This window comes from Lepidochelys kempii, chromosome 11 (assembly GCF_965140265.1).
Source record: "Lepidochelys kempii isolate rLepKem1 chromosome 11, rLepKem1.hap2, whole genome shotgun sequence".
Taxonomy (NCBI): domain Eukaryota; kingdom Metazoa; phylum Chordata; order Testudines; family Cheloniidae; genus Lepidochelys; species Lepidochelys kempii.
Window position 1 is genome coordinate 1467503 of NC_133266.1, and position 26201 is coordinate 1493703.

At 67.3% G+C, this 26201-nt stretch overlaps 1 protein-coding gene across 2 annotated transcripts; it reads left to right on the forward strand.

Annotated features, from left to right (window-relative positions):
• The first annotated feature begins 3863 nt into the window (after positions 1 to 3863).
• IHH (Indian hedgehog signaling molecule) lies at positions 3864 to 20115 on the forward strand. Of its 2 annotated transcripts, none has more exons than XM_073304675.1 (3): positions 3864 to 4644; positions 14123 to 14384; positions 18947 to 20115. In XM_073304675.1, exons 1-3 carry the CDS (start codon positions 4342 to 4344, stop codon positions 19606 to 19608), a joined length of 1227 nt encoding a protein of 408 aa, XP_073160776.1. In that variant the 5' UTR covers positions 3864 to 4341; the 3' UTR covers positions 19609 to 20115. The 2 variants fall into 2 exon arrangements, with proteins under 2 accessions (XP_073160776.1, XP_073160778.1); XM_073304677.1 differs by having other exon boundaries at positions 14123 to 14292; positions 18947 to 19559.
• Positions 20116 to 26201: the final 6086 nt, after the last annotated feature.

Genomic DNA, 26201 nt, shown 5'->3' on the forward strand with positions numbered 1-26201 from the left:
GGGAAACTGAGGCACAGAAAGAGGCAGCACTTGCCCAAAGTCACCCAGCAAGTCAGCGCAGGGAATAGACCCAGGAGTTCTGGCCCCCACCTCACTGGCCCACCAGTGGTTAGGGAACAGCCCTGGCTCTTTGGGGGACATCCCCCGCCCCCCGGCAGAGAACCTTGCTCCCTCCTGCCCTATGGGTGACAGCAGGGTCTGCCTGTCCCCAAAGTGCCATCTATGCCCCCACACTTTGAGGGGGTGGGCTCATTTTGTGCAGCGCTTTGCATGCTTCTGCCCTTCCCACAGAGCACAGGGATGGATCCAGAGCAGGAGGGGGTATCCCTAGCCTCCAGCCCCATGGGTGGGGTATTCCCCCTAGTCTCCAGCCCCATGGGCAAGGGATTCCCTCTAGCCCCCAGGGGGCAGGGGCTCACTTCCTCCAAGGGTAGGGGGACTGCTGCTCTTCATTAGGCCTTGGTTATTAACAAGTGTGATGGATTCTCTTTCGCTATCTTGTGCATGCTCCGGGCCCGGACGCCCTAGTGCTGGGGCTGAGGGCCTGGCGGGAGGTGACACACGTGGGGGCCTTTCCCGTATGCTCTGGGGTTCCCTGCCCTTTGAGCTGTTCGCTGGCATTCCTGCTGTCTTAATTTGTGATTGTGAGGTGAGGTTTGTTCCTCTGGACCTGCCCCTGCCCAGCCCTGGAGCAGCCTTGCTGTTATGGATATTAACAGTAGGGGTTATGGGGGCCCCATTGTGCCAGGAACTGCCCAGATCCCGACCAAGATCAGGGACCCATTGCACCGGGTGCTGCCCAGCCCCTGACTGAGATCAGGGCCCCGTTTGTGCCAAGCGCTGCCCAGTCCCCAACCGAGATCAGAGCCCTGTCATGCCAGGCATGGCCCAGCCCCCGACCGAGGTCAGGGCCCTGTTATGCTGGGCACTGCACAGACCCTCTGACTAAGATCAGGACCCCTTGGACCCCCCACATGGTCTCAGTCCCAACCCAGGCCCCTCGGACCCCCACAATATTCAGAAGAAACATTAAGAACAGTCCTGCTTCGTCACACCTAGCTGCAAGCCCCCTCCCCCACAGCTCTGATGGTGTGGGGCGCTTCAGGAGATACTGATGGGCTGTGGGGAGGTTGAGGGGCCCAGTGAGGCAGGGGTCTGTACTCACTTGCTGGTTGCTTGTTAGTGTTAGTGATCCAGACGGTTTGGAGAGCCCGTGGTAGGGGGTGAGCGGCACCACTCACCCGGACTCAAGGCTGTTGCTTTGTGGCATCGGATGCCCATGGGTCCGGCAGAGGCCTCCAGGGCTCCCCTTCTCTGCAGCAACCCCAGTGGTAGTTGTGGGAAGGAAACAGCTCGGCAACCAAGTGACAAAGAATCATGAGTGTGGGGGGGAGGGACTTATGTGGGAGTTGTGGTGCTGCCGGGTGTTGGGGGACGTACGTGGGTGTCATGGCACTGTGAGGGGGGCATTGGTGGGCTTTGTGCTGCCTGGGGGCGGTGGGGCATACCTGGGTTGTGGTGCCATTAGCTGGGCTGGGGGGCGTACGTGGGTGTCGTGGCACCGTGAGTGGGGTTGGGGGACGTACGTGGGCCTCGTGGCACTGTGAGCGGGGTTGGGGGGGTGTACGTGGGTGTGGTGGCACCATGAGCGGGGTTGGGGGGCGTACGTGGGTGTCGTGGCACCGTGAGTGGGGTTGGGGGACGTACGTGGGCCTCGTGGCACTGTGAGCGGGGTTGGGGGGGTGTACGTGGGTGTGGTGGCACCATGAGCGGGGTTGGGGGGCGTACGTGGGCGTCGTGGTGCCGTGAGTGGGGTCGGGGGACGTACGTGGGCCTTGTGGCACTGTGAGCGGGGCTGGGGGGGTGTACGTGGGTGTGGTGGCACCATGAGTGAGGTTGGGGGGGCGTACGTGGGCGTCGTGGCGCCGTGAGTGGGGTCGGGGGACATACGTGGGCCTCGTGGCACTGTGAGCGGGGTTGGGGGGCGTACATGGGCCTCGTGGCACTGTGAGCGGGGTTGGGGGGCGTACGTGGGCGTCGTGGCACCGTGAGTGGGGTTGGGGGCATACATGGGCATGGTGGCACTGTGAGCGGGGTTGGGGGGGTGTATGTGGGTGTCGAGGCACCGTGAGCTGGGTCGGGGGCGTACGTGGGCATCGTGGCTCCGTGTGCTGGCGGGTGCGTTTCTCATACGCAGGTCCTGGGAGTGGGTTACCCACCAGCTGGAGAAGGTGTCTCTGGGCTAGAGGGGAGAGTTCACGGCGGATGCTGCAAAAGGCCTGTCCCTAGGAGTGCCAGGCCAGGCCAGCGGAGCGACCGATCTAGACCAGTCTCCTGTTCCTGGTGAGTGCCCAGTCCCCAGCCCAGCCCTGCCCTCCCCACATAGCCCTGCCATGGGATGGCGAAGCCCCAGAGAGGCAGGTGGAGTGGGATGAGGCCCCTGCCTTGCTCCTTAATGGCCTGGAAAATGCCTCCCAAGCAGCATGCCCTGAGCCCTCCCCTCTGTGCCAAGCCCCCAGGAACCCATCCCTGAGGGGTCCTGCCAGGGAGATGCAGGGGGCTAACTGGGGAGTTGGGGGCTGCTCACCTGGCACTTTCCCGTGTGGCACTGGAGGGGGAGGGCAGCATTAGCCCCTTGGCTGGCAGGGCTCACGGAGGCCATGGCGTGTTGGTTAATATGTGGCTGTTGATTCTCGGTGTGCAGCTGGCGGCCCCAGTCCTGCTTCCCCGAGGGGACAGGTGCTGGGGCAGGGGATGGAGCAGCCTTGGGAGCCGGCGGTCCCAGCACCTCTGGAAATCCAGTCGCAGGGCTCTCAAGCTGGGCATCCCGCCTCAGTGGGTGCTTCTGGCTGCGCCCGCATGCTTGAGGTGCCCAGAATGAACCCCATTGCTTGCTCCCCTGCAGCATGGTGCCCCCCGGGCCAGCATGGCACCCATCTCGGCATGGCAGGCCACTCCTGGGAACTAGCCTGACCTGGGCTCTGCCTCTCTGGGACCCGCCCCGGCTTCTGCCTCTCGCCTGGCCTAGCCAGAGCACCCCGGGAAGGGCTGTGGCACTGGGCGGAGGCTGCCCAAAGGAGTTGGCCCACCTGGGGAGATGAGGCTGGCTGTGGGGAGAGGGGCACAGCGCCCTCCCTGGTGCAGAGCCGAGGGGGCTGGAGGGGGCTTGGCCGGCCCCTGGCCTGGGTAGTGAAATCAGGGTGTTGTGTTTACTTTCCCCTATTGGCAGCTGGAAGGGGAAGCCCATCCCAGCCCCGCATTGTTGTCTCAGCGAGTTAATCAGATCCCATAATCCTGTTGTGGAAATATCGGGCCTCCCTCCAAACAATAGAGACCGAGAATATTGTGGTTAAATTTCAACCAGCTGCCTCCCTGCTCTGTTTGATCCCCCTCCCAGGGCGCGCTGGGGCACCTGGTATCAGCCCTGATGCAGGGGGAACAGGAATCTTCGCCTGCTCTGCTCCAGGAACCCCGCACACCTGCAGCCCCGAGCAAATAGAGCCCAGGAGTGGGGGGCCTGCTTGGGCTGCAGGGCTCCCGGGTGGGGGGTGCCCGCTATGACGGGCTCAGGGACCCTCCACGTGTGGGTTTTTGACACCTGTCGAAGTCGCCCGGGTGGCCTGGGAGCCGGGGCCGCCAGAGCAGGGCTGGTTCCCGGGGTGGAGGGAGCCCTCCGGCCTCGCTCTCGTTGGCGGGGTGGGGGCAGCTGCCTACCGGGGCTCGCCCTCAGGGACAGGTGGAGCGGGACCCTCCCCGGCCGGTGGGGTGGGCTCCGACCAGCGGCGCTCTTGGCAGGGGGAGGAGGCTGCCGGCGGCCCATGGCAGGTTCCGCGGGGAGGCGGAGGGAGGGAGCTGGGAGGCTGGGACATGGGCAGGGTGCGGTCCTGGCGGTTCCCGATCCCGGATCTCTTCAATTTCCCCTCTCACTCGTGCCCTGGGAGTGGAGACAGCAGCGGCTCCGGCTCCAGCTCCAGCCCCTGCAGCCACCGCCGCCCTGACCACCAGGGCGCCAACCGCGGGGACTCCGGGCAGCCGGGCCCCGGCCCCGCAGCAGCCGCCCCGCTGCCAAAACAAACGGCCCTTCGCTATTTATTGGAGGCGGCCGGGCAGGAAAGCTCAGAGCAGGCGGCCAGCCCCAGGCGCCGGGCAGCAGCAGCGGGGCGCACGGCAGCACCTGCCCGGCACACGGCCACCTTTACGCACTGGATGGCGACCCCCCTGGGGCACGGCGAGCACCCCGGCCGAGCCTGAGGGGCTCCCGGGCTGAGGACCCCCCTGTCGCCCGCCTCCCCTCCCCGGCGGAGCTGCCCAGCGTCCCCGCTGTCCCCGGACTTCCCTGTCATGAAGCTGGCCCGGCTCCTGCTGCTCCTGAGCGGATGCGCGCTGCTGCTGGCCCCGGCGGTGCGGGGGTGCGGGCCGGGCCGGGTGGTGGGCAGCCGCCGGCGGCCCCCCAGGAAGCTCATCCCGCTGGCTTACAAGCAGTTCAGCCCCAACGTGCCCGAGAAAACCCTGGGCGCCAGCGGCAGGTACGAGGGCAAGATCGCCCGGAACTCGGAGCGCTTTAAGGAGCTGACCCCTAACTACAACCCCGACATCATCTTCAAGGACGAAGAGAACACGGGAGCCGACCGGCTCATGACCCAGGTACGGGCCCAGCCCCTCCCCGGGCCATGCCAGGCTCCTGAGCCCTCTGCGCCCTGCAGTCCTTCCTCTCCGGGGGAGCCCTGCTCTCTTCCTCCCCGCCCCCCCGGCTCCTGCCCTGATCCCTGCTTCAGCCATGGCGGGCTCCGGGGGACATTCCACATCCTGTCCGGGGGCCCCGGCTCAGGTGCTGGGAGGGAGGCCTGGAAGTGCCCCGCCGTGCGGGGTAGACCAATGGCCCGAGCAGATGCTTCCTCCCCTGATAGCTGCCCGCTGCGGTGACCCTCTGCTGCAGGCACCTGCCCTCCCGAAGGCCCCTCTCCAGTCAGATCCCCGATGCGCGGCGGGGGTCTCCTCTGTTCTCCCAGGCCCGGCTTCGTTTGTTTGCCCTCCGCTGCCCTCCTTCCCCCGAGCCCGGGGACCTTCCCCATGCAGTGACCGGCGGCGCGGGGCGGCAGCGTTGCAGGGGGGCCCTGGATCTGGAGGCGGAGAGGAGCTGCGGGGATCAGGGCGCGCGGCGCGGCTCTCCCATTCACCTGCCGGGCAGCGTGCGCTCTGGGTCTCCGGCTGCGGGCCCCGCGCCCCTCAGCCCCAGTCCGAGGCGCAGGAGGTGGCGAGTTCACAGCCGGCCCCCGGCAGCCACAAGATGCTCGGAGTCACGAGGGGCTTCCCGGGCGCAAGCTGCTGCCCCAGCCCGCTAGGAAGTTCCCGTCCCTGGAGGGAGTCGGGGGCGGATGCTGTGGAGGACCAGAGCGCTGGAGGGAGCGGGAGGGGGTGGGCAGTGGCATCCCCCTGCCTGCCCCGGGAGGCCCCCAGCTGGGCAATCCCTTGGCACTGGCTGGGGGTAGGGTTCAGTGTCTGAAATCTCCAGAGCCCTGGGACCCAGTGCTGTGGGGTGGGCAGTGGAGGGTGTCTTGGACCCAGTGCTGCAGGGGGGGAGGGGGGCAGTGGAGGGTGTCTTGGACCCAGTGCTGCAGTAGGGGGAGGGGGGCAGTGGAGGGTGTCTTGGACCCAGTGCTGCAGTGGGGGGAGGGGGGCAGTGGAGGGTGCCTGTGCCCCAGGGCTGGGGAGGCAGAGCTGCTGGGGGTCGTGGAGCTGTGCCAAAGCAGTGTAGAGAGCCTTCTCGGGCTGCAGAGGGACCAGGAAAGGGGGACGGCTGGGGCGACCCTTGTCAGCATCCACAGCACAGACTGACCCTTGGCTGCTCAGTGGTCGGGTCCTCTGTCCCCTCGGCTAGGGTCTGAGACCACAGCCGGGTCCCTGCTGGCGCTGCCCGCTGGGGACTGAGTGGAGCAGGTGGCTGCGTGGGCTCCGCAGGGCGGTAGGAGCCCCTTGTTGGCACGAGTGACTTGGGCCCACAGGGAGCAGAGCAGGAGCTGGTCGCTGGCCGCTTCCCACAAAGGCTCTGGGCACACCTGGGTGCCCAGCTCCGCGGCGGGGCAGGCCTCTTCGACCAGGGCCTGAGAATGGGGCGAGGAGGGGAGGGCTCGGGTGTGACTGCCGCGGGCATGACACCGAGCACCGCGCCCCCCACCCGGCCTCTATCCAGGGGCTGAGCACTCGGGAGGGCGGTGGAGGTGTGGGCAGTGGCCTTGCAGCATTGGCCAAGCCCTCACCCTCTCCATGCCTCAGTTTCCCCTGCCTCTGGGAGCTGGGGGGTTGCTGGTGGGGGGTGGGTTGATGTCTGGGGCGGAGTGTTTGGAAGTTACTGACCCTCGCCGGGCGTGGCCCAGTCTAACGTAGGGGACAATGGCCTGTCGTAAATTCCACCTGGAAGCCAGCAGAGGCGGCCTGGGACAGGGGAGGGTGGCTCCGGGACGAAGGTTACCCGGCGTTTCGGTGTGGGCAAGGAGAATGCCTGCGGCTTTCAGGAATGCAGATAAGGAGCTTGGTCCCAGCCCTCTCTGCTGATTTACAGCCCAGGTGAATTTCCCAGCAGAGACTGGGTCCCAGGGCTGGAGGCCGGTGCTGGCTGCGCTGGGCCTGTGGGTTCCTGGCTGGCGGGGGAATGGCTTGCATGCCCTGGGCTGAATACAGGAGGCTGTGAAAGCGGAGGTTCGGTGGACTCCGGCCTTGGTGTGTGTGAGGACAGGAGAACTCCAGGAAGTGAGTGTCGGGCAGTCTGACATCACTGGGGACTGGATCCCTGGATAGGTGCCGCCCGGGACAGCCCCCTGCACTCCAAGCTGCTCCTGCCTGACCTGCTTGGACCTCTGCTGAGTCTGCCAGCCAGGGGCAGTTAGTGCCAGCTGGGGTGTGGGCTGGGAGCCCAAAGCACTTCACAGCTAGTAATGACTGTCACATGGGTCACTAATGCCAGTTGCTGGATCAAAGCCGGCACCCCCTAGAGGGGACAGGCCCCATGTCCCATTCCCTGTCCCCCTGAGCCAGCCAGTCCCTGCCCTGGGGCCAGATCGGAGCCAGCGCCCCCTAGAGGGGAAAGACCCAGTGCCCCATTCCACCCCTTTCCCCCCGCCCTCCCCCGAGCCAGCCAGTCTTCTGCTCTGAAGCCTGATCACAGCCAGCGTCCCCTAGAGGGGACAGGCCCCATGTCCCAACTGTGAGCCCTATTCCTGTCTCTCGCTGCACCACGCAGGGCAGAACCGGTCCCAAGTAATCCCAGGGTGTCACTCTTCTCGCCATGTGTGTGGAGTGGCCAGCCCAATGGGGCTCTGACCAGAGCCTCTTGGCACCCCACAGCCCAGACATTACATCTGAAAGTGCCCTGCTGCCCTGGGGCCTGGATGCCCGCTGGCCTGGCCCTGGTGGGAGCCCAGTGGCCAAGATGTAGGGACACCTGGCTGGGGGAGCAGGGGACTGCCATCCAATCGCACCAGGACTCCCAGCACCCTTGGGGCAGCAGCCTTCCCAGTGCCCCCTGCGGGGGAGGGTGAAGGGAGAGATGCCCCTAGGGCCCCAGGCGGCTTGAGGTGCAGGCTCCACGCTGCCAGGATGGCTGGGAGGGGACGGGACCCACTCCCATGCAACCCCTCGCCTCACTGGCTTTTACTGCTGTTGACTCACCTCAGAACCTGTTTTCCCCAAGTCCAAGGGTCTGGGCGTCTGGGTGGTGCTGGGAGATGCTGGGGGGCGGGGAGGGCTGCTCCCCGCCTCCCCTTATCGGTTCATCTGCCTCAAGAATCTGCGTCTGTTTGCTCTGCGCTGGGCCTGCTGGCAGGCGCTGAGAGAAGGCCCCACCTTTCCCCTCCCACGAAGCCGGCCCCTCACCACCCTCGCTGGGCAGAGGAATTTCTCAGGTGCCCCCCCACGGTGCCATTTGGGCCAGCCTCATTGCCCAGCCCCACTGGCCTGCAGACCCAGTGTGCTGCCCCCTCCCGGCGGGCTCCTCACCCCCCACCCTGCATAGTGGGGCTGGCAGTGCCTGGGCAGGCTGCCCTGCTGAGGAAATGCCACTGACTCCCCGCCCCCCGCAACACAGGGACGGCAGGGCCTTGGTCCCCATCCAGGGTGTGGCTGCTGGCTGCCCTCCATGTGTGTGTGGTGTGGGGGGCTCAGCCTGGCCCTGCCATATTGGGGCTCCCGGTGGGAGTGGGTCCTGCCTGGTCTTGCTTGTGAGTGACTCCGCTGGGAGCTGAAGGTGCCAGGCGGGCACAGCATATGAGCCTGGTGCCAAATGCCCTGCGAGCAGGATCACCCTAGGGGAGGGGCACTCCCTCTCCAAGGCCCCGTTCAGCCCTCGGCCTCTGCTGGGACCACCAAGCTTGGCACAGAACTCAGCTGGGAGCCCTGAGCAGCTGGGCACGACCTCTGGTCAGTGCTGACTGGGCTGGTGCTGGCTCCTCGCCCTGGGGGAGCTGGTCCTTCATAGTGAGTGAGCCTGCTTACCTGCCACGTGGGCCGGGGTCTCTCCGGGCATCTCCAAGCCGTGCTCTCCCTCTGGCCTCCCCCTACAGCTCTCCGAGCTCTGGAACCACAGGGGCTGCATACCTGAGACAGGGTGTTGGATGCCACTCCTGCCTGAAACCAGCTGCTGTGTGAAGGGCACCAGCCCCTCTGAGGGCCCAGGGCACCTGCTTAGGCTAGCAGCCTGTCTCCACAGCCGATGGCTCAGGGGGCAGCATTACCCTCCCCCCCACCTGTAATGTCCCTGGCTGGCTGTGCAGAATGGGAGGGCAGAACGTCCTGCAGCGTGAGACTGGATCCATCCTGTCGCTCGTGTCCTTAGCGTGCAGAGCTACTCACGCACTGCACAGCCATGACATTGCCCTCGCCGGCTCCCTCTTGTGGCAGAGAGTTCCACAGGCCAACTGGGCGCTGTGACTCCCCTGCCAGTGATTTCCTCGGGTGGCTGCTCATGGCACTGGGCAAACTGAACCCAGGGTGGGTTCTTGCTGTGCCCTTCCCAGCCATCACCACCCCAGGCAGAGATGCAAGCATCTGGCAGCCCTGCTCCAGTCCTGAGCCTGTCTCTGTGGCCAGCTCTGTGTGCCAGTCTCTGGGATCTCTCCCTCTCTCTCCCCGTCGTGATCTGAGTAGGTGGCTGCCACCTGTCGCCATGGCGGTGGCCTGGGTCGGGGGGCAGCCAGCTCTGCTCTCACTGAAGACCTGGCAACAGGCCAAGGCAGATCCCAGACTACATGTAGCCGTGTGGACGCTGGCCAGGCTGCAGCGTGCCCACTGGTACAGGGCATCCGGGCATGGAGGGATTTCTGTCTCCCCCGCCCTGTGGGCACCTTTGCCCCCGCCCCACGATGGGGTGTACCTGAGCTGCACTGCCCTGGCCATGCCCTGCTTTCTGAGCTGGAGGCAGCCTGGTGCCGGGGAGCATCCCGTGCCCCGAAGGGGAGCGCCTGGCTGCGATCCCTGCCCCGTCCCCAGGCACTCGGCTGTGGGGCCTCTCTGGCACGGCAGTGACACCTGCTGGCTACAGCTGGGAATGGCAGAGCAGCACTTCGCTCCAGCCACAGGGACCTTCGCCCTCCCAGCTGCCCCCTGCACACCCCCTCCCTGGCGTGTGTCCACACAGCAGGGCCTGGGTGGCTGGGAGCCGCCCTAGGCTGGGGTGGGACAGGTTTGCTCCCTGGCCAGCGGCCGAAGCGAAAGCAGCTGGGGTCTGAGCCCCCTTCCCCTGATGCCTGCCCTGTGCAGCCATGTCCCGATCGCCTGGGACAGTGTGCCCCATGGATGGGGAAGTGCAATGCAGGGGGTGTGCCTGGGGCTGGGGAGGATTTCAGGTGACGCTAAACTGTGAGGAGCTGAGAATCCCATGGGGGACCCAGCAATCAGCAAGCATCTTTCTACCCATGCAGCACCTAGCACGGGGAGTCCTGACCCGTGACTCGGCTCCTCGGAGTGAGGGTCCTATGCAGCCAGGAGAAGGGGGAAATAACCTGACGGCCAGATGTGCACTGGGAGGAAGGGCTGAGAGAGGGGTGGGGAACAGGCCAGGAGCTTGCAGGGGATCTGTAAGCATAGGGGGCCTGGGCATGGTGGGGCAGCTCTAATCTGCTGGGGGGATCCACCGCCGGGAAGAGGTGAACATGCCGTGTGTGCAGGCTTGGCAGGCCCATATGGGGCTCCAGTTACCCCAGCTTTGCTGGGCCCCACCCACTCCCATTGCACAGATGTTTAGGGGACCCCCTGAGCTCAGCGTCCTGCTGCAATTGTTCCCCCCTTTTCCTCTCATCTGTCCTGTGGGTGTGTTTCTGTCTGTCCATCCCAGAGGAGCTGCTCCAAGGATGGGGTGGGAGGGAGGAAAGGAACAGCTGAGCTGGGGGCCATGTGCAGACTGAGCTGGGGCTATGGGGCTGCATGCTGGGGGGTCGAGGGGCGTGACCGGGGCGATGGGATGAGGCTGGGGAGGGGCGTCCTGGCCGGATGCCGTTGTCTGCCGAGGGAAGGGGTCGGGGTCGGAGAGAGCGCAGTCATGGCGCGTGATGCCCGGGGACCAGGGGGGCAGCCCTGCCTGATGCTGGGGTTTATGGGAGCCACCGCATGTGCGCCCCCTGGCTTGGAGGATGTCAGGTGCAGCTAGGGCGGCGGGGGGGATCAGGGCTGCCGTGGGCCCTCGAGGCAGAACAATCTCCCCCTCCTGCCAGCTGCTGTGAGCTGGAGTCAAACCAGTGCCCGGGGGACCGGGCCCATCCCTGCCTGGCTGCAGAGCTGAGCGGGCCCCGTGCCAGCCTCCCCGCCCGGCCAGGAGGGGTGTCTCTGGGGCTGGCTGGGCTGCATGGCCAGGGGGCTGAGGGGGACGCGGTGGCCCCACTCCCAGTCAGGCTGGTGGCACCCACGCCGTGGTGCCGTGTCCCTGCGCAGCAAAGGGGGGGTGGTTCATGGGGACAAACCCCCCCCCCCCCATGAATTGTGTTTGTTAAATTCCTTCCCTGTCTTATCTCTGGCTGGCCCCGACACTGAGACTGCACCCAGCAGTTGGGGAGCACGTGGGAGGGGGGCGGGGGGAGGGCAGAGAGGAACCTCTCTGGGGCAAAGGCCCCCTTCCCCCACCCCCTCCCTCTGCATCACAGCCCCCCCCAGCCCCACTGCATCAGGAAGGGCCCCCCAGCACTGTGGCCCCCCCTCACATTGCAGACTTTGCCTGTCACCCACCCTAGACCTGTGGATGGGGAGCCCCCAGCCCATACCTCCCATCCCTGCACTGACCCCGTCAGCCCCTCCAGCAAACTCCCTTCTGCCTCTCCTGGGCCCTCCCCAGCCCAAGGGAGGTGTCATGGCCAGAGCAGCCGCAGGGTGGGGCCTCCTGGTTTGGGAGGGGCAGGGGGCCTGGGAGAGCCCCAGGGAGAGAACTCAGTGCCAGGCTCTGAATGCCCGGCGGCGATGCCCTGTCCAGCCTTTCCCCACTGGGGACCCCGACCTGGGTTTGGAGCTTCCTGAGCTCACAACTGACGGGAGAGCAGAAGCCTCAGCTGCAGCCTTGGAATGACTCACAATTATCATCACATGGCTGTTCTTCACCCTCCATCCTCCTGCGGGGCAGCCCAGGGCTGGGCTAGCAGGGGCTGCGGGTCGGGAGTGAGGGGCACCGGCAGAGCTGGGGGGAGCCCAGGGCTGGGCTAGCAGGGGCTGCGGGTCGGCAGCGAGGGGCACCGGCAGAGCTGGGGGGAGCCCAGGGCTGGGCTAGCAGGGGGCTGCAGGAGTGAGGGGCACCTGCAGAGCTGGGGGGAGCCCAGGTCTGAGCTAGCAGGGGCTGCGGGTCGGGAGTGAGGGGCACCGGCAGAGCTGGGGGGAGCCCAGGGCTGGGCTGGCAGGGGCTGCGGGTCGGGAGTGAGGGGCACCGGCAGAGCTGGGGGGAGCCCAGGGCTGGGCTGGCAGGGGCTGCGGGTCGGGAGTGAGGGGCACTGGCAGAGCTGGGGGGAGTCCAGGGCTGGCATAGCAGGCCGCTGTGGGTCGGGAGTGAGGGGTTGCCTCAGGTCCGGCAAGTTGGGGGTTTCTCATGCCGCTGATATTGGCTCCAGCGGTTCAGGGATGACAGACCAAGCTCCCCACCAGGTCACCCAGTTGGACTGAACCCCGGCCCGGCCCTCGCAGTTCGCGGCCTGGGTTCTGGGGGTGCATCTGTCTCCAAACCCTTCCTTGCGCTGATCCCTGTTCCTGGTGGGAGCCCGGGGCTCCGGGTGCCTGGGGGAGGGGCGGCAGTGGGGGAGGGGGATACAGAGGGCTCGGACATGGGGCTATGGGCTGGCACGAAAGTCACACCCCCAGGTTGTAGAACCAGCAGGAGCACGTTCCTCCCTGGCTGGGTTGGGGGCTGCCCTGGGGCCGCGTTTTCCTGGGGGTCGGGGGCTGGAGGAGGGGCTGTCCTGGGGCTGGGGGCGGAGCGTGGGGAAGGGCCGTCCCTGGGGTCTGCGGTGCCCATGTTTGGGATGGTTTTTCGCTGGGGGCTCTGATCTGACCAGGAGACTCCCTCAGGCCTTAGCCATCAGTGCAGCCCCATCCCTGTCCTCCTGGGGGCGCCCTCCCCCTGCTCTGCATGGCACCCACCCTGGCTACGGAGGGAGCCACTGGAGAGTGTCTCCAGCCTCCCCCTCCCCCAGCACTGGGGCAGTGAGAGTGAGAACCGCCCCCCATGGGGGCTGGGAGGGGGCTGTGGGGCTTAGTTCTAACCCCCCAGGCTAGCAGTGACCCAACAGCCTTGCCAGCTGCCGGGAGGCCGGGGTGAGGGTCTGCTGGGTCTCAGCCCAGCGCCCCATGAGTCAGTGCCCACCTCACCAAACCCATGGGCACCAGCTGGGCCCCTCACTGCCAGGCCCAGCAGAGGGTTGCCCAAACTGTGCCAAGGGCCCCCGCGGGGCGGGTGTGAGGGGGAAGTGACTGCAGGGCTCAGCTCCTGCCGACTCCGTGGCTCCCCGTGCGGCCCTGGCCCTGCCGGTCGGGGAAGGGGTCTGCCAGCCTTGCCCCCCGTGGACAGGGAAGCGATTGCCAGGGGTGTGGTGTGGACGTGGCACCCCGGGGCAGTGCGGGTCGTGCCCAGAGGCTGTGGGGCTGCTGAAGGGAGCCTGGCCCGTATGGGCACGCGGGAGCAGCTCCGGGCGGTGCGTGGCACGGGCCCAGGCCATGGGTGGGGGCGCCGGGGAGGGGCGGGGAAGGCGTCGCACCAGGGTTGGAGGTGACGAAAGACGCGAAGGCGTCATGGCGGGAGAGGCAAAGTACCGGCATGGCTCTGAATCTGGCCAGGAGCCAGAGAGCAAAGCGGGGGCTGAAAGGGTCAGTTTGCATCGGGGCCAAAGGCTACTCGCGGCCACGGGTGGGTTGCTCGAGGCAGCAGCGAGCTGGGAAGGGGGGCAGGTGTGTGCGGCTATGCCAGGTGAGTTCGATTAACGTGAGGCACTTCAGGGAGCCCCGAAGAAGCTGGGGGGATGGGGCCCACGGCGGCCGGTGAAACAGTCTCATGTATTCTGGGGGTGGGTGTAAACGATTCACACACTCGCGGGGTCTGATTCCCTGGATCCCCCAGGAAAGACCTGCGTCCAGTCGCTGTGTGCGGCACTGCTTGCCCGTCCCCCTGGGGGCATGGCCCCGCCACAGGGGTCTCGGGAGGGTGACGAGAACGGCCCAGGCTGCCTAGGGAGGCTGCCGGCTGCAGAGCGGGGGCTGTGATGGGGCGGGGAGGGGCTGGATTTACAGGGCGGGGGGGGAGGGGTAGCTAGGTGCACTCTGTGTGGGGCATGGGGGATCCCCACACGCAGCAGGGGGCAGCAGGGGGCTGGCTTTGCAGTATGGGGCAGAGGGAGGGGGAATCCCCCAGCAGGGGTCAGGTCCGGCTGCCCCATGTACAGCCTGTTTGGCTCCCAGCAATGTCCTGGGGGTGCAGGGTAACAGGCTGATAAACCTTAACCCCCCCACTCTGTCCTGCCCCCCGGTCTGTCCTGCCTCTCCCCCTGTCTTGCCCCCCCGCTCTGTCCTGCCCCTCCCCGCTTTGTCCTGCCCCTGCTTTGTGCTGCCCCACTCCCCACTCTGTGCTGCCCCCTCCCGGCTCTGCACTAATTCTGCCCCCTGCCCGCAGCGCTGCAAGGACCGCCTGAACTCCCTGGCCATCTCGGTGATGAACCAGTGGCCGGGGGTGAAGCTGCGGGTGACCGAGGGCTGGGACGAGGACGGGCACCACTCGGAGGAGTCGCTGCACTACGAGGGCCGAGCCGTGGACATCACCACCTCCGACCGGGACCGCAACAAGTACGGGCTGCTGGCACGCCTGGCCGTGGAGGCTGGCTTCGACTGGGTCTACTACGAGTCCAAGGCCCACATCCACTGCTCCGTCAAGTCAGGTGGGGCGGGCCGGGCAGGGCGCTGCTCGCACGTGTGGCCGTGGGACCCGGGAGCTGGGGGCAACTGCTTGGCTGGACCAGCCTGGCCCCACTACCCCGCAGCCCCTGGTCCCCTCCCTTGCCCAGCTCCACTCCAGTGCCCCCACCCACCTTGCCCTTGCCTACTCCATCTCAGCCTCCTGCCCGCCCTGCCCCACACCCCCAGCTGTCCTGCCCATCCTGCCCCCACCAAACTCCCCCCAGCTGTCCTGCCCACCCTGCCCCCACCAAACTCCCCCCAGCTGTCCTGCCCACCCTGCCGGGTGTCGGGAGTGAGGGGCACCGGCAGAGCTGTGGGCAACCCACCAAACTCCCCCCAGCTGTTCCATCACTCTGCTTGCACCGCACCCGCTCCCCCACCATGCTGTCCTACCCAGCATACCCTCGCCCTAGGCTGCAACCCCACCTTAGTTCCCCTCGCCACCATCCCATCCCCTCCTGAACCCCCAACCCATCCAGCGCCATCTCCCCCCCCCACATGCCACCTCAGGCTCTGCTCACGCCCCTGCCCCCGCTTCCTCTGCCCAAACATCAGAGCCACATGGCATCTCACCTGCCCCCCCATCTTTGAGTCTCCCCCATCCCGTCTCCCCTGCTCCCCCTCCCCATCCTGTGCTGGGAAGACAGCGGCTCCATGGCTGTGGGGAGATGGGAGGCAGGGGCTGGTTGCTCTGGGGTGAGAACGAACAGCTCGGGGTAGAGCTCAGACACGGCATCTTGAAACATCCCAGCTTGGCAATGTCTGCTCAGGGGGAGCCTAGAGCTGGGCTAGCAGGGGGCTGCGGGTCAGGAGTGAGGGGCACCGGCAGGACTGGGGAGAGCCCAGGGCTGGGCTAGCAGGGGGCTGCGGGTCGGGAGTGAGGGGCACTGGCAGGGCTGGGGGGGGCAGGGCTAATTTCGCAGGGGGCTGCGGGTCAGGAGTGAGGGGCACCGGCAGAGCTGGGGGAGCCTAGGGCTGGGCTGGCAGGGGCTGCGGGTCGGGAGTGAGGGGCACCGGCAGGACTGGGGGGAGCCTAGGGCTGGGCTGGCAGGGGGCTGCGGGTCGGCAGTGAGGGGCACCTGCAGAGCTGGGGGGAGCCCAGGGCTGGGCTAGCAGGGGGCTGCGGGTCGGGAGTGAGGGGCACCGGCAGAGCTGGGGGGAGCCTAGGGCTGGGCTGGCAGGGGCTGGGGGTCGGGAGTGAGGGGCACCGGCAGGACTGGGGGGAGCCTAGGGCTGGGCTAGCAGGGGGCTGCGGGTCGGGAGTGAGGGGCACCGGCAGAGCTGGGGGGAGCCCAGGGCTGGGCTGGCAGGGGTTGTGGGTCGGGAGTGAGGGGCACCGGCAGAGCTGGGGGGAGCCCAGGGCTGGGCTGGCAGGGGTTGTGGGTCGGGAGTGAGGAGTCAGGCTGTGTTTGGGATTGAGGCGTCATCACCTGCTTTGTCTGTTGCCGTTGGCTCGGGGTGCGAGCGTCTGTCCCACCCAGACATGGGCGCACAGGACTGGGAGGCCCTGCTGGGGGGCCCTGCTCTCGCGGGATCCCTGCCCCTGCTCTGTGAGGGCTGCTGGGGCTCCCCACCACTGGAGCTGGGCTGGGGGGACCCTCACTCCGGCACGACTCGGGGTGAATTCTGGGCAGGAGCCGATTGTCCCGTCAAATCCTCGCCGGGAGCCTGTCCCTGAGCCCTGAGGGCCTGGGTACGGCGCGGCCGCCTGGCCACAGGACCCGCCCGGGCGGCAGGGCCAGGGCCTGGCACCAGCTCCCCGGGCCCTGGCAGCCCGGCGGGCAGCGAGGGGTCTGTGGTGCACGGTGCGCAGATTCCTCCCAGCAGAGCCCCCCGGATCATTCCCGTCCCGCAGCAGCCCCAGGACGTGCCCCTCGAGAGGAGGCGGGTCCGGGCCGAGCGGGCGGGCGTTGACCGTGGCCTCTTCTCGCTGTGCTTTGCCCAGTAGCGTGATGGGAGGCGCCCTGGGCACGCCCAGCCTCGGGGCTCTGGCCGCTGGGCAGGAAGCGTTTGCCAGGCCCCGGCTCCCCCCACGCGGGGCCCGTCCTGATGCCTTGGCCTGGATCCATCAGCCTCGCCTGCTCGGACACAGCCTGGGGCCCCGCGCTGACCGGCTGCCCCGGCCCAGGCCAGGATGGGCGCGACCGGGACCAGGAGCGAGCCGTGCTGGAGAGAGGACAGAGCAGGGCAGGGCCCCCGGACAATGGAGGGAGCTGGCAGCTGGGCACCGAGTGGCCCTGGCTAGGGAGCTCCAGCGTGCGGCTGCTGCGCCCCTGGGCTCCAGGCCTCCTGCCACGATCTTTGGGGACCCCCCCCGTGTCTGCCACGCCACTGGGAGCACGTGGTGCGTGGCTGGGACCGGGCGCGGGCTGCCGGGGGGGCTGCTCCCCATCCTCAGCTCTGCACGTCGGGGGCAGCTGGCCTGCCCCATGCCGGGGAATAAACCCATTTTATTTTTGTACCATGGCCACGGGGACCCTTCTGTGTATCATGCCCACCCCCACCATCACCACATCTGTTCCTCCTCCCGGCCTGCCCCGAACACCCCCCATCACCTCCCCTTTGCCCCCGCAAACACCCCCCCCGATGTCCCCTCACCTGCCCCCACCTGCTCTGTCCCCCCCACCTGCCCGAACACCCCCCATCACCTCCCCTCTGCCCCGCCCCAAATGCCTGCCCTCCATGTCTGCCCCAGTGACCCCTGCTCCTCCCTGGCCCCCCCCACCCCCCGGCCTGGCTCTTTTGTGCCCATCCCGATGGGCTGGGGGAGTCTCTCTATCAGGCAGGATCAGGGCCGGCAGGTGGTGCCAGGTGCCCAGGTTCAGGGCTCTGCCCCAGGGACTGTCCCTGGCCGGATCCATCCCCCTGCCGGGCTTTCTCCCCCCATTTGGTTTAAATTCTCCCCACTGGTTCCCCCCCCATTGGCACTGAGCCAGGCCAGGCAGCGTCACTCTCTGCCTGTGGCCAGGCTCTGAGCCCCCCGTGGGGCTGGTGCTGGTGCTGAGGGGCCTGGGCAGGATTGGGGGGCGGCTCCCAGGGGCACCTTCGGGGGCTGAATCTGCATCTGTGGGAAATAAAAGGATTTGCTCTGGAGTTTGATGCTTTTCTCAATCAGCCTCCAGCCCAGGGTGGGGCCCCAGCAAGTGGGGCCAGGCCCCCCCATGGCTCCCATTCTCCCTCTGCTGGCCTGGGGGGGGGAGTGCCAGGGGGAGCCTGCCCAGGAAGGGAGCTGGGGGGGGTCTGCAAGTGGCAGGGAAGTGGGGGGCAGGAGGCCATATCTGGATGAGGGTGTCACATGGGGGCGGGAGTTTGAGTGGGGCTGTGTGGGGCGGAGGGGCAGGAGGAGCTGGGGAGGGGCTGTGCAGGGGGACAGGAGGAGTGGGGGAGGTGTGGGTGAAAGGGAAGAGAGAAGGTTGGGGGGCGCTGAGGGGTGGGAGCAGGTGAGGGGCAGGCGGTGGGAAGGGAACAGGGGTGAGAGAAAGCCCTGTACACCCAGCCCTTGGACCCCCCAGTGCCCACCCCCTTGGGCACCCAACCCTTGGACCCCCCTCCCAGTGCCCACCTGCCCACCACCCTGGGCGCCCAGCCCCCTGGAGCTCAGCATGGGGGGTGGCGTGGCCAGCTTGTCAGTGCTCCAGCCCCCCACTTTGGCAGGTGCTGCACTGGAGATAGGCCAGCTCCCAGGGATGTTCCCCCCCAAACCCCTTCCCTGCCCCCTCTGGGATGTTACCCCCCAAACCCTCCTGCTCCACGCTCCCTGCCCCCTCCAGGGGTTTGGTGACTAACCCCCCCCCCCGCCAGCACCCGTGGGCCAGCCAGTCTTGTGGGCACAGGCTGGGGCGAACTCACCCGGGGATTGGCTTTGGGGGCGCCAGCCCGGTAACACCCCCCTCACCTGCCCGGGGTCCAGCTGGCAGGAGCTGCAGACAGTCCCACCCCCAGCCAGCTGCCCAGTGCAGCGGGTCTGGCTCCGGCCCCCAAGCCTGGAGCAGGTTTCTGGCTGTGAGGGCAGATGGGCGACAGGCCCCACAGGGCCAGTGGGAGACCTGCTGACCCCCCCCCACACCCGCTAGCAACAGAGCCCTACAGATTGGGGGCTCGGTTACAGCCCCACCCCCACCCCATGCTCAGTGCTCCTCGGGGCGTGCCTGGAACCCCCCAGCTGGGGGGGATGCGGCTGCAGGTGGGGGTGGGGGATGGGATACAAATGGAGGCAGGATGGGATTGTGAGCTGGGGGCAGTGGGTAGGTTACTGGGTGTTTTCAAGCTGGGGTGTGGAGGGGGTGAAGGGTCCTGGGGCGCGTGGGGGGCAGTGCAGAATATTGCCCTTACAGGAAGTGTGGGGGTAAATTGGGGGGGTTGCACTCTGGCTCTGGCTGTTGGGTTGAGGCAGGTCCCACCCCAGAGGCAGCCACATGTCAGCACTGGGGTGGGTGGTCTCCCTGTATAAACAGACCCTACGCCCCACCCCAGAGGTGGCTGCATTGCCCGCCAGGTCAGGGATCCGCAGGGTAACCGCCCTGTCCTCTCTCGTTCCCTCTAGAGCATTCGGCGGCGGCGAAGACGGGTGGCTGCTTCCCTGCCCGGGCCCTGGCGACGCTGGAGAGTGGGGCGAGGACCCCGCTGTGGGCGCTGCGCCCGGGGCAGCGGGTGCTGGCTATGGACGAGCAGGGCCGGGCCACCTACAGCGACTTCCTGGCCTTCCTGGACAAGGAGGCGTCGGCGCCCACCACCTTCCACGTGATCGAGACCCAGGAGCCGCCCCGTCGACTGGCCCTGACCCCTGCCCACTTGCTGTTCGTGGCCGAGAACTCCACGGCGCCCGCTGCCCGCTTCCAGGCCGCCTTCGCCAGCCGCGTGCGGCCCGGGCACTACGTGCTGGTGGCAGAGATGGGGATGAGCCTGCGGCCGGCCAGGGTGGTGGATGTCTCCACCCAGACAGACTTCGGGGCCTACGCCCCCCTCACCCGTCACGGGACCCTGGTGGTGGACGATGTGGTGGCCTCCTGCTTCGCCCTGGTGCAGGAGCAGCGGCTGGCGCAGCTGGCGTTCTGGCCCCTCCGGCTGTACCATAGCCTGGCGGGCGGGCACCGGACGCAGCCGGAGGGTGTGCACTGGTACTCGGGGCTGCTGTACCACCTGGGCCGGCTGCTGCTGGCCCCGGAGAGCTTCCACCCGCTGGGGACGGCCCAGTTCGAGAGCTGAGGGCTGCCGGGGAGAGGAGAGGGACGGGCGGAGGGGTGGCCATTGGGCCGCTCTGCCGGGAGCAGCGCCCGGGGCAGCTGCCTGGGAAGAGGAGCCATCCACGCTCTGAATGCCGCCTGCCCTAGGAAGCGGGGCCGGCTGAGCCCGCGCAGGGCCCGGCCAGAGAGGGCAGGGAGGCTGGGGCACGTCCTCCCCTGGGCCCGGGTCCCGTGTGCCAGCGAGGCTGGGCACCACCACGGACAGACCCCTGCGGAGCCACCAGCCTGGGGCTGGGGGACCCGTCTCATGTCCCCAGCTACCCCTGCTGCTCCGGGAGGCCTGGACCTGTGGGGCCCGGACGCCAGTCTCCCCCGTCTGCTGCTGGCGCCAGGGCTGCCTCGGCTCCCTGCCAGCCTGGGCTCTGCCAACCAGCCCAGGGCCCCGGGACGGGGGCTGCTGGGGGGGGCGCCCCCAGATGAATCTACATGCTGCTATTTTTGTGCGTGAGGCGAGTTCCAGGGACGGTGGTGAAGGGGGAGGGGCCAGGCGGGAGCCCCCCACGCTGGGGGCAATGGCGGGGGGTGTGTGGAGGTGCCCAGCACAGGGGCCGGTGGGGGGCAGGGCACGGCAGAGGAGAGATCTGAGTGCCAGAGCGGCTCCGTGCCCAGCCAGGCCGCCCGGCTGCCTGCGCCCCAAGGGCTGGGCTGGGCTGGGCAGACACCCCCTCCCGGCAGGGCAGCCCCCTGCGCCAGCAAAGTCGCTGCTGAGAACGAGCTGGTGCCCCCAGGGACGGGCCAGCCACGCGGCTTCTGAGGACACGAGGCTGCCCAGCCAGACCGGGGGGCCCTGGGGTGAGTGTGAGCGGGGGAGGGCACCGGGGGGCTTGGGGCCCGGGGGTGGGGACGGGGTTCCTGGGCACGGTGCGCCGGTGGAGGGCGAGATCTGGGCCGGGCTGGGCTGCAGAGCCAGGGGAGGTGCCTCTTAGCCAGATGTGAGCCTGTGTGTGTGGGGAGCGGGGGGGCGGGTTATGGGGTGGAGAGCCCCCCCAAATATTACTAAAAATAGCACCAGTGCAGGCGCGGGCTCTGAAATCACCCACCTCCCACTGCCCCCACCCCATCTGTGCCATTCACGCCCACAAAACCAGGTGCCCCCCCGGGCTTTGAACTGGCTACCAGACTCCCCCCCCCAGGGTAAGTCATGGCTGCTCCCCTCGTGACAGGGAACTCCCCCCCCCCCGCTGGCAGCACCAGCCACAGGGACCCCCCCAGCTCTAGTCAGTGGCTCAGTGTCTGTGGCTCGGCCGTGGGCCGTGTCCCCCTCCTGCCGCATCAGCCCCCCGTTATTTATTTCTCTGCTCGCTGTAACGGAGCCGGTGTCCCTGTGGCGGAGGCTCCGGGGGTGGGGTGGGGGGGTCAAAGCAGAAATTATTTAAGATTATTGTAAAGCCGGCGTGGCTGGCGCCCGTTGGCCGGAGCGGGCCGCAACCCGCTTGTCTCTTCACTGGAGGGCGATTTCCCGGTCGGGGACAAGGCCAATAAACCGATGGACTCACGGGTGCTCCACGCGTCTCTGTGGTTTCGAGCCAAGCCCAGGGCAAACGCCCGCAAGCCGCCGTCCCCTGCCCCGACCCCGGCCAGGAGCCTCCCTGGCCACGCAGGACATAGCGGGAAATGCGGCCAGCTCTGGAGCGGAGCACAGCGCCCCCCACCAGCACACGACACCCTTGGAAACACTCCATGGAAATCCCGGGGGGGGAGCTGGGGGTCACGTCCGTGGGAATGGGCCACGCAGGAGAAGTGCTAGGGGGCCTGTCATGCCCACGGGAGGCAGGAGGTGGAGGGCCCAGGGCTCTGGCAGCTGGCACCCCCGCTGGCATAGGGGCCGGGGCACCGGGGGCAGCCCTGACTCCGAGGGGAGAGACCTGCACTTGCCCGGGAGTCTCCCACCCCGTTCCTGGCCTGGCCCCGCTGTGCCATGGGAGCCCATATAAAGCCGCCCCGGGAGTGCTCCCGAAGGGACAGCAGGGGGCGCTGCCCTACAGCAAATCCGCCAGGGGCCGGGAAGCTGGGCGCCAGGCCTGAGCCCTCTTCTGCCAGGGGCAGGGGGCTTTGGCTGTTCCCCCCCCACCCCGGGAAGGGCCCTGCCCCCCCAAGGGCTGCCCCAGGGCTGTGGGGAGCCCCCGCCTGGGGAACCGGGGTCCAGCGCAGGCCCAGGGGGACCAGGCAGGTGCTGCCAAGCCAGGCGCCCACAGCAGGGCCAGGAGCGAGTTCGGGCTCCGCCAGGTGTGGTGGGCACAGGGCAAGGACATTGGATGGGGTCCAGCCTGGGGGCCCTCCAGTCACCCCAACACGGCCCGTCCAGGCAGCAGGGCTGGGCCTCCCTGACGCCATCCCCAGCCCGGGAGTCACCCTGGGGGTGGGAGAGGAGTGGGGTCCCCGTGGGCTGTCGGGACTGGCCCGAAGCCCTGCCTGGAGGTCACAGCCCTTGGCCAAACTGGTCCAGCCCCATCCCCTGGCCGCCTCTCAGGGCCTGGGGCCCCCTCCGGCTCCCCCTGAGCCCCAGCTGCCTCTCAGGCCCTGGGTCCCCCTCCGGGTCCCCCTGAGCCCCCAGCCGCCTCTCAGGGCCTTGGGCCCCCTCTGGCTCCCCCTGAGCCCCCAACTAGCCTCTCAGGCCCTGGGGCCCCCTCCGGCTCCCCCTGAGCCCCCAACTAGCCTCTCAGGCCCTGGGGCCCCCTCCGGCTCCCCCTGAGCTCCCAGCCGCCTCTCAGGCCCCGGGGTCCCTTCCAGCTCCCCTGAGTCCCCAACTTGCTTCTCAGGCTCCCTCTGGCTCCCCCTGAGCCCCCAACTCGTGTCTCAGGGCCCAGGGCCCCCTCCACCTCCCCCCGAAGCTCCCAGCCGCCTCCCCCAGCCAGTCTGGCCATTTCTTCTCCACCCCTTTTGGATCCATCCTGACAGGCAAGTCCATGTCCCCCCCACCCTAAATCCAGGCCCTGCTTTGACTCCCACCATGTCACCGACCCCCGCGCTGCCTTCAGCCCAGCCAAACCCCTCCGTCTCCTTGCTCAGTGCCCCCCCTTCCCCCTTCTGCCCGGCACCAGCAACCCCCCCAGTGCCAGCGTGCGGACTCCAGCCCTGGGGCCAGGCTCCGGGCGCCCAGGGACCCCGCTCAGCCCCAGCCCAGCGCGGAGCGAGCCGGCGCTCAGGCCGACGTGGGACCGGGGAGGGGGGGCTAATGCCGAGGCCGCTGGCAGCTAATTTAATTAGGTTCTTATTACAGAGCAGGACAAATTGGTCCCCAGGGTCCCCGGGGTCAGGCCGTGAGAGGAGCTTTATGGAGTGAGGTTTCAATTGTCCCAGGCTGGACAGGGAGGGGGGACTGGCTCTAATTAAGAGGGGAGGGTTGGCTCTGCCCTTTGGGAGTTCAGGGCCCACCTCCTCCCACTGCCTCCCCACCTCCCGGCTCAGCTGCGGCCAGCTGGCAGGGGGGCTCCATCGCGCCAGGGCCCGCTTCCTAAATCACAGCCAGCCCCGGTGCCCAGCCAGCGCAGAGCAGGACATGGGGCCTGTCCTCTCTTGGGGGCTCTGGCTCCCATCTGGCCCCAGGGCAGGGACTGGCTGGCCTAGGGGGGCAGGGAATGGGGCACAGGGGCTGGCTGGCTCAGGGGGGTGGGGAATGGGGCATGGGGTCTGTCCCCTCTTGGGGGCTCTGGCTCCCATCTGGCCCCAGGGCAGGGACTGGCTGGCCTAGCGGGGCAGGGAATGGGGCACAGGGCAGGGGCTGGCTGGCTCAGGGGGGCGGGGAATGGGGCATGGGGCAGGGACTGGCTGGCTCGGGGGGAGGGGGGGAATGGAGCACGGGTCGGGGGGGGAGCGAGGGCTCCCATCTGGCCCCAGGGCAGGGGCTGGCTGGCTCAGCAAATGGAATCTGGGGTCTTTCCCCTCTGCTCCCCATTTGGACCCCGTGGGGGCGGCACCGACAGCCATTCCTGTGCCAGGCAAGGCCAGGCCTGTTCTTGGCTCCATGGCAGCCGGCCCCTGCTGGTTCCTCGGGGTCCCTGCTGTGAGCCCAAGGAGCGAACGGGGCGCAGAGACCGCCCCCCAAGGGGCCGTGCCAGGGCAGCGGTGAGGCGGGGCAGTGGGTGGGGGAACTGGGGCATGGCCAGGGGCGGTGCCCGGGCACTCAGGCTAGTCCCTGTCACACTAAGAACGCAGCGTTGCCTGTGGGCAGGGGAGCTGGGCACCCTGGAAAGTGCCCTGGGGGGAGGTATGGGGGACCCTTCTGCTCCGTCCTGGCCCTGGCCCTGGCCCAGCTCACGCAGGGTTGGGCGGTGATGGATGGGGCTGGCTGTGGGTGGCGGGTGGCTGGGCCAGGGCCTGCCAGAGACAGGCCACAATGGAGACGTCTCCATCAATTTGTCCTCGTTACCATGTGAATGGCGCGGGGGGAAGGGGCAGCTGGAGGGCGGGGCCCTGCGCCGCCCCTGCTCCCATCTGGGGCAGCTGCCAGCCCTCCCCATGGGCTTCTGTGCAGGGGGGTGTCTCCCCCCGCCGGGGCTCAGCGGAAGGGACCCGCTGGCCTCTGTTCCCCGTGTGAAAAGGTGACATGGCCCGGAGATGTTAACAAGGGGACCCCCTGCCCCCTCTGTCCTCCCACCTCAATGGCTCTGTCTGAGCCTCCCCTCCCCTCCCCTCCCCTCCAGCCCCAGGCCACCGTCCCCGCCCCGGACACCCGGGGGGACAGGGCTGGAGGCGCATGCAGCGTCCTTGTCACTCACACGCCTGGGGTTTGATGGGCTCGTAGGATTTTCCCCTCTACTGGCCTTGCGCTTCTCTGCGCTGGGGCCAGGGACTCTGCCGTCCTGATCCAGTGACCTGGAGACCCAGGGAACCCGCCCTGATCCGGAGACCCAGGGAACCCGCCCTGATCCGGAGACCCAGGGAACCTGCCCTGATCCGGAGACCCAGGGAACCTGCCCTGATCCGGTGATGTAGGGAACCCGCCTGTAACGAGGCTGGTTCTGGCGGGACCCAACGGAGAGTGCCAAGTCAGGACAAATTGCTTCAAGCAGGGCAGTTACAGCCCAGGGCTGGGGTTTCTGTGCCCACCAAGGCAAACCAAACCAGCTAGACAGAGAAGACTTTGCTTTTACCCGCCTGGCTAACCACAAGTCACACAAGCAATTCCCTTAGACACCCCAGTTTCCCAGTATCCCCACCAGTGCCACTCGGTATGGGGACAGATGGTTGTGAAAACCAACACCCCAGTAAAAGAACAAAGCTTCTCTCGATCCCAAAGGACCAAGCCCCAGACCCAGGTCAATGTACAAGTCAGATCTTACCCACAAATCATGCTGTTGCCAATCCTTTAGCATCTAAAATCTAAAGGTTTATTCAGAAAAGAAAAAAGATACAGATGGGAGCAGAATTGGTGAAATGCAATCAATGACATCCAGGGATGGCCAAGTGTCACGGAGTGTGGGGGAGTCCAGGCCCTGCACCCCTCTTCCAGGGATTCACTGAGACTCTCAGCCAGACAGTAAAACAGAAGGTTTATTGGACAACAGGAACACAGTCCAAAACAGAGCTTGTGGATACAACCAGGACCCCTCAGTCAAGTCCTTCTGGGGGAGCAGGGAGCTTAGACCCCAGCCCTGGGGTTCCCTGTATTCCTCCCCCCAGCCCCAAACTGAAACTAAACCCACCCAGCAGGTTCCCTCCTGCAGCCTCTCTTCACATTCCTGGGCAGAGGTGTCACCTCCCTCTCCCCCTCCTGGCTCAGGTGACAGGCTCTCAGGTCTCCCACCCCCAGGGCACATTCCCAGGTCAACACTCCCCTCTCCCTGCTGGGTCACATCGTCACATCTCTCCCCCCTTCGAGACTGAACTGAGCGGGGTCACTCTGACCAGTGACTTGGGGAAGTTCGGGGCCCCCTCTCCGGGACAGCGCATCCGCTATCAGATTGGCACTTCCCTTCACGTGGACCACGTCCATGTCGTCCATGTCGTAATCCTGCAGGAGCAGGCTCCACCTCAGGAGTTTGGCGTTGGCTCCTTTCATCTGGTGCAGCCAGGTCAGGGGAGAGTGGTCGGTGTACACGGTGAAGTGTCGCCCGAAGAGATAGGGCTCTAGTTTCTTGAGGGCCCACACCATGGCCAGGCACTCCTTCTCGATGGCCGCGTAGTGTTGCTCCCGGGGCAGCAACTTCTTGCTCAGGTACACGATGGGGTGTCTCTCCCCCTTTTCATCCTCCTGCATTAACACCGCCCCCAGTCCCGTGTCTGAGGCGTCAGTGAACACCACAAAGGGCTTGTCAAAGTCTGGGTTTGCCCGAACTGGGCCACTGACCAGAGCCTCCTTCAGCGCCCGGAAAGCCTCCTGGCACTGCTCGGTCCAGACCACCTTGTCTGGCTTCCCCTTCTTGCATAGCTCGGTGATGGGGGTGGTGATGGCGCTAAAGTGGGGCACAAATCTTCGGTAGTATCCTGCCAGCCCAATAAAGGCTTGGACCTGCTTTTTGGTGTGGGGAGCGGGCCAGTCTCTGATCACCTCCACCTTGGCTGGTTCCGGCTTTAGGCGGCCGCTCCCCACCCAATGGCCCAGGTAAGATACTT

Bases quoted from the DNA above. Each gene is read 5' to 3' on its own strand.
- IHH (XM_073304675.1), top strand. From the start codon at position 4,342: ATGAAGCTGGCCCGGCTCCTGCTGCTCCTGAGCGGATGCGCGCTGCTG. The intron at 4,645-14,122 runs GTACGGGCCCAG...CCCTGCCCGCAG, and splicing joins CCGACCGGCTCATGACCCAG to CGCTGCAAGGACCGCCTGAA. The intron at 14,385-18,946 runs GTGGGGCGGGCC...CGTTCCCTCTAG, and splicing joins CCACTGCTCCGTCAAGTCAG to AGCATTCGGCGGCGGCGAAG.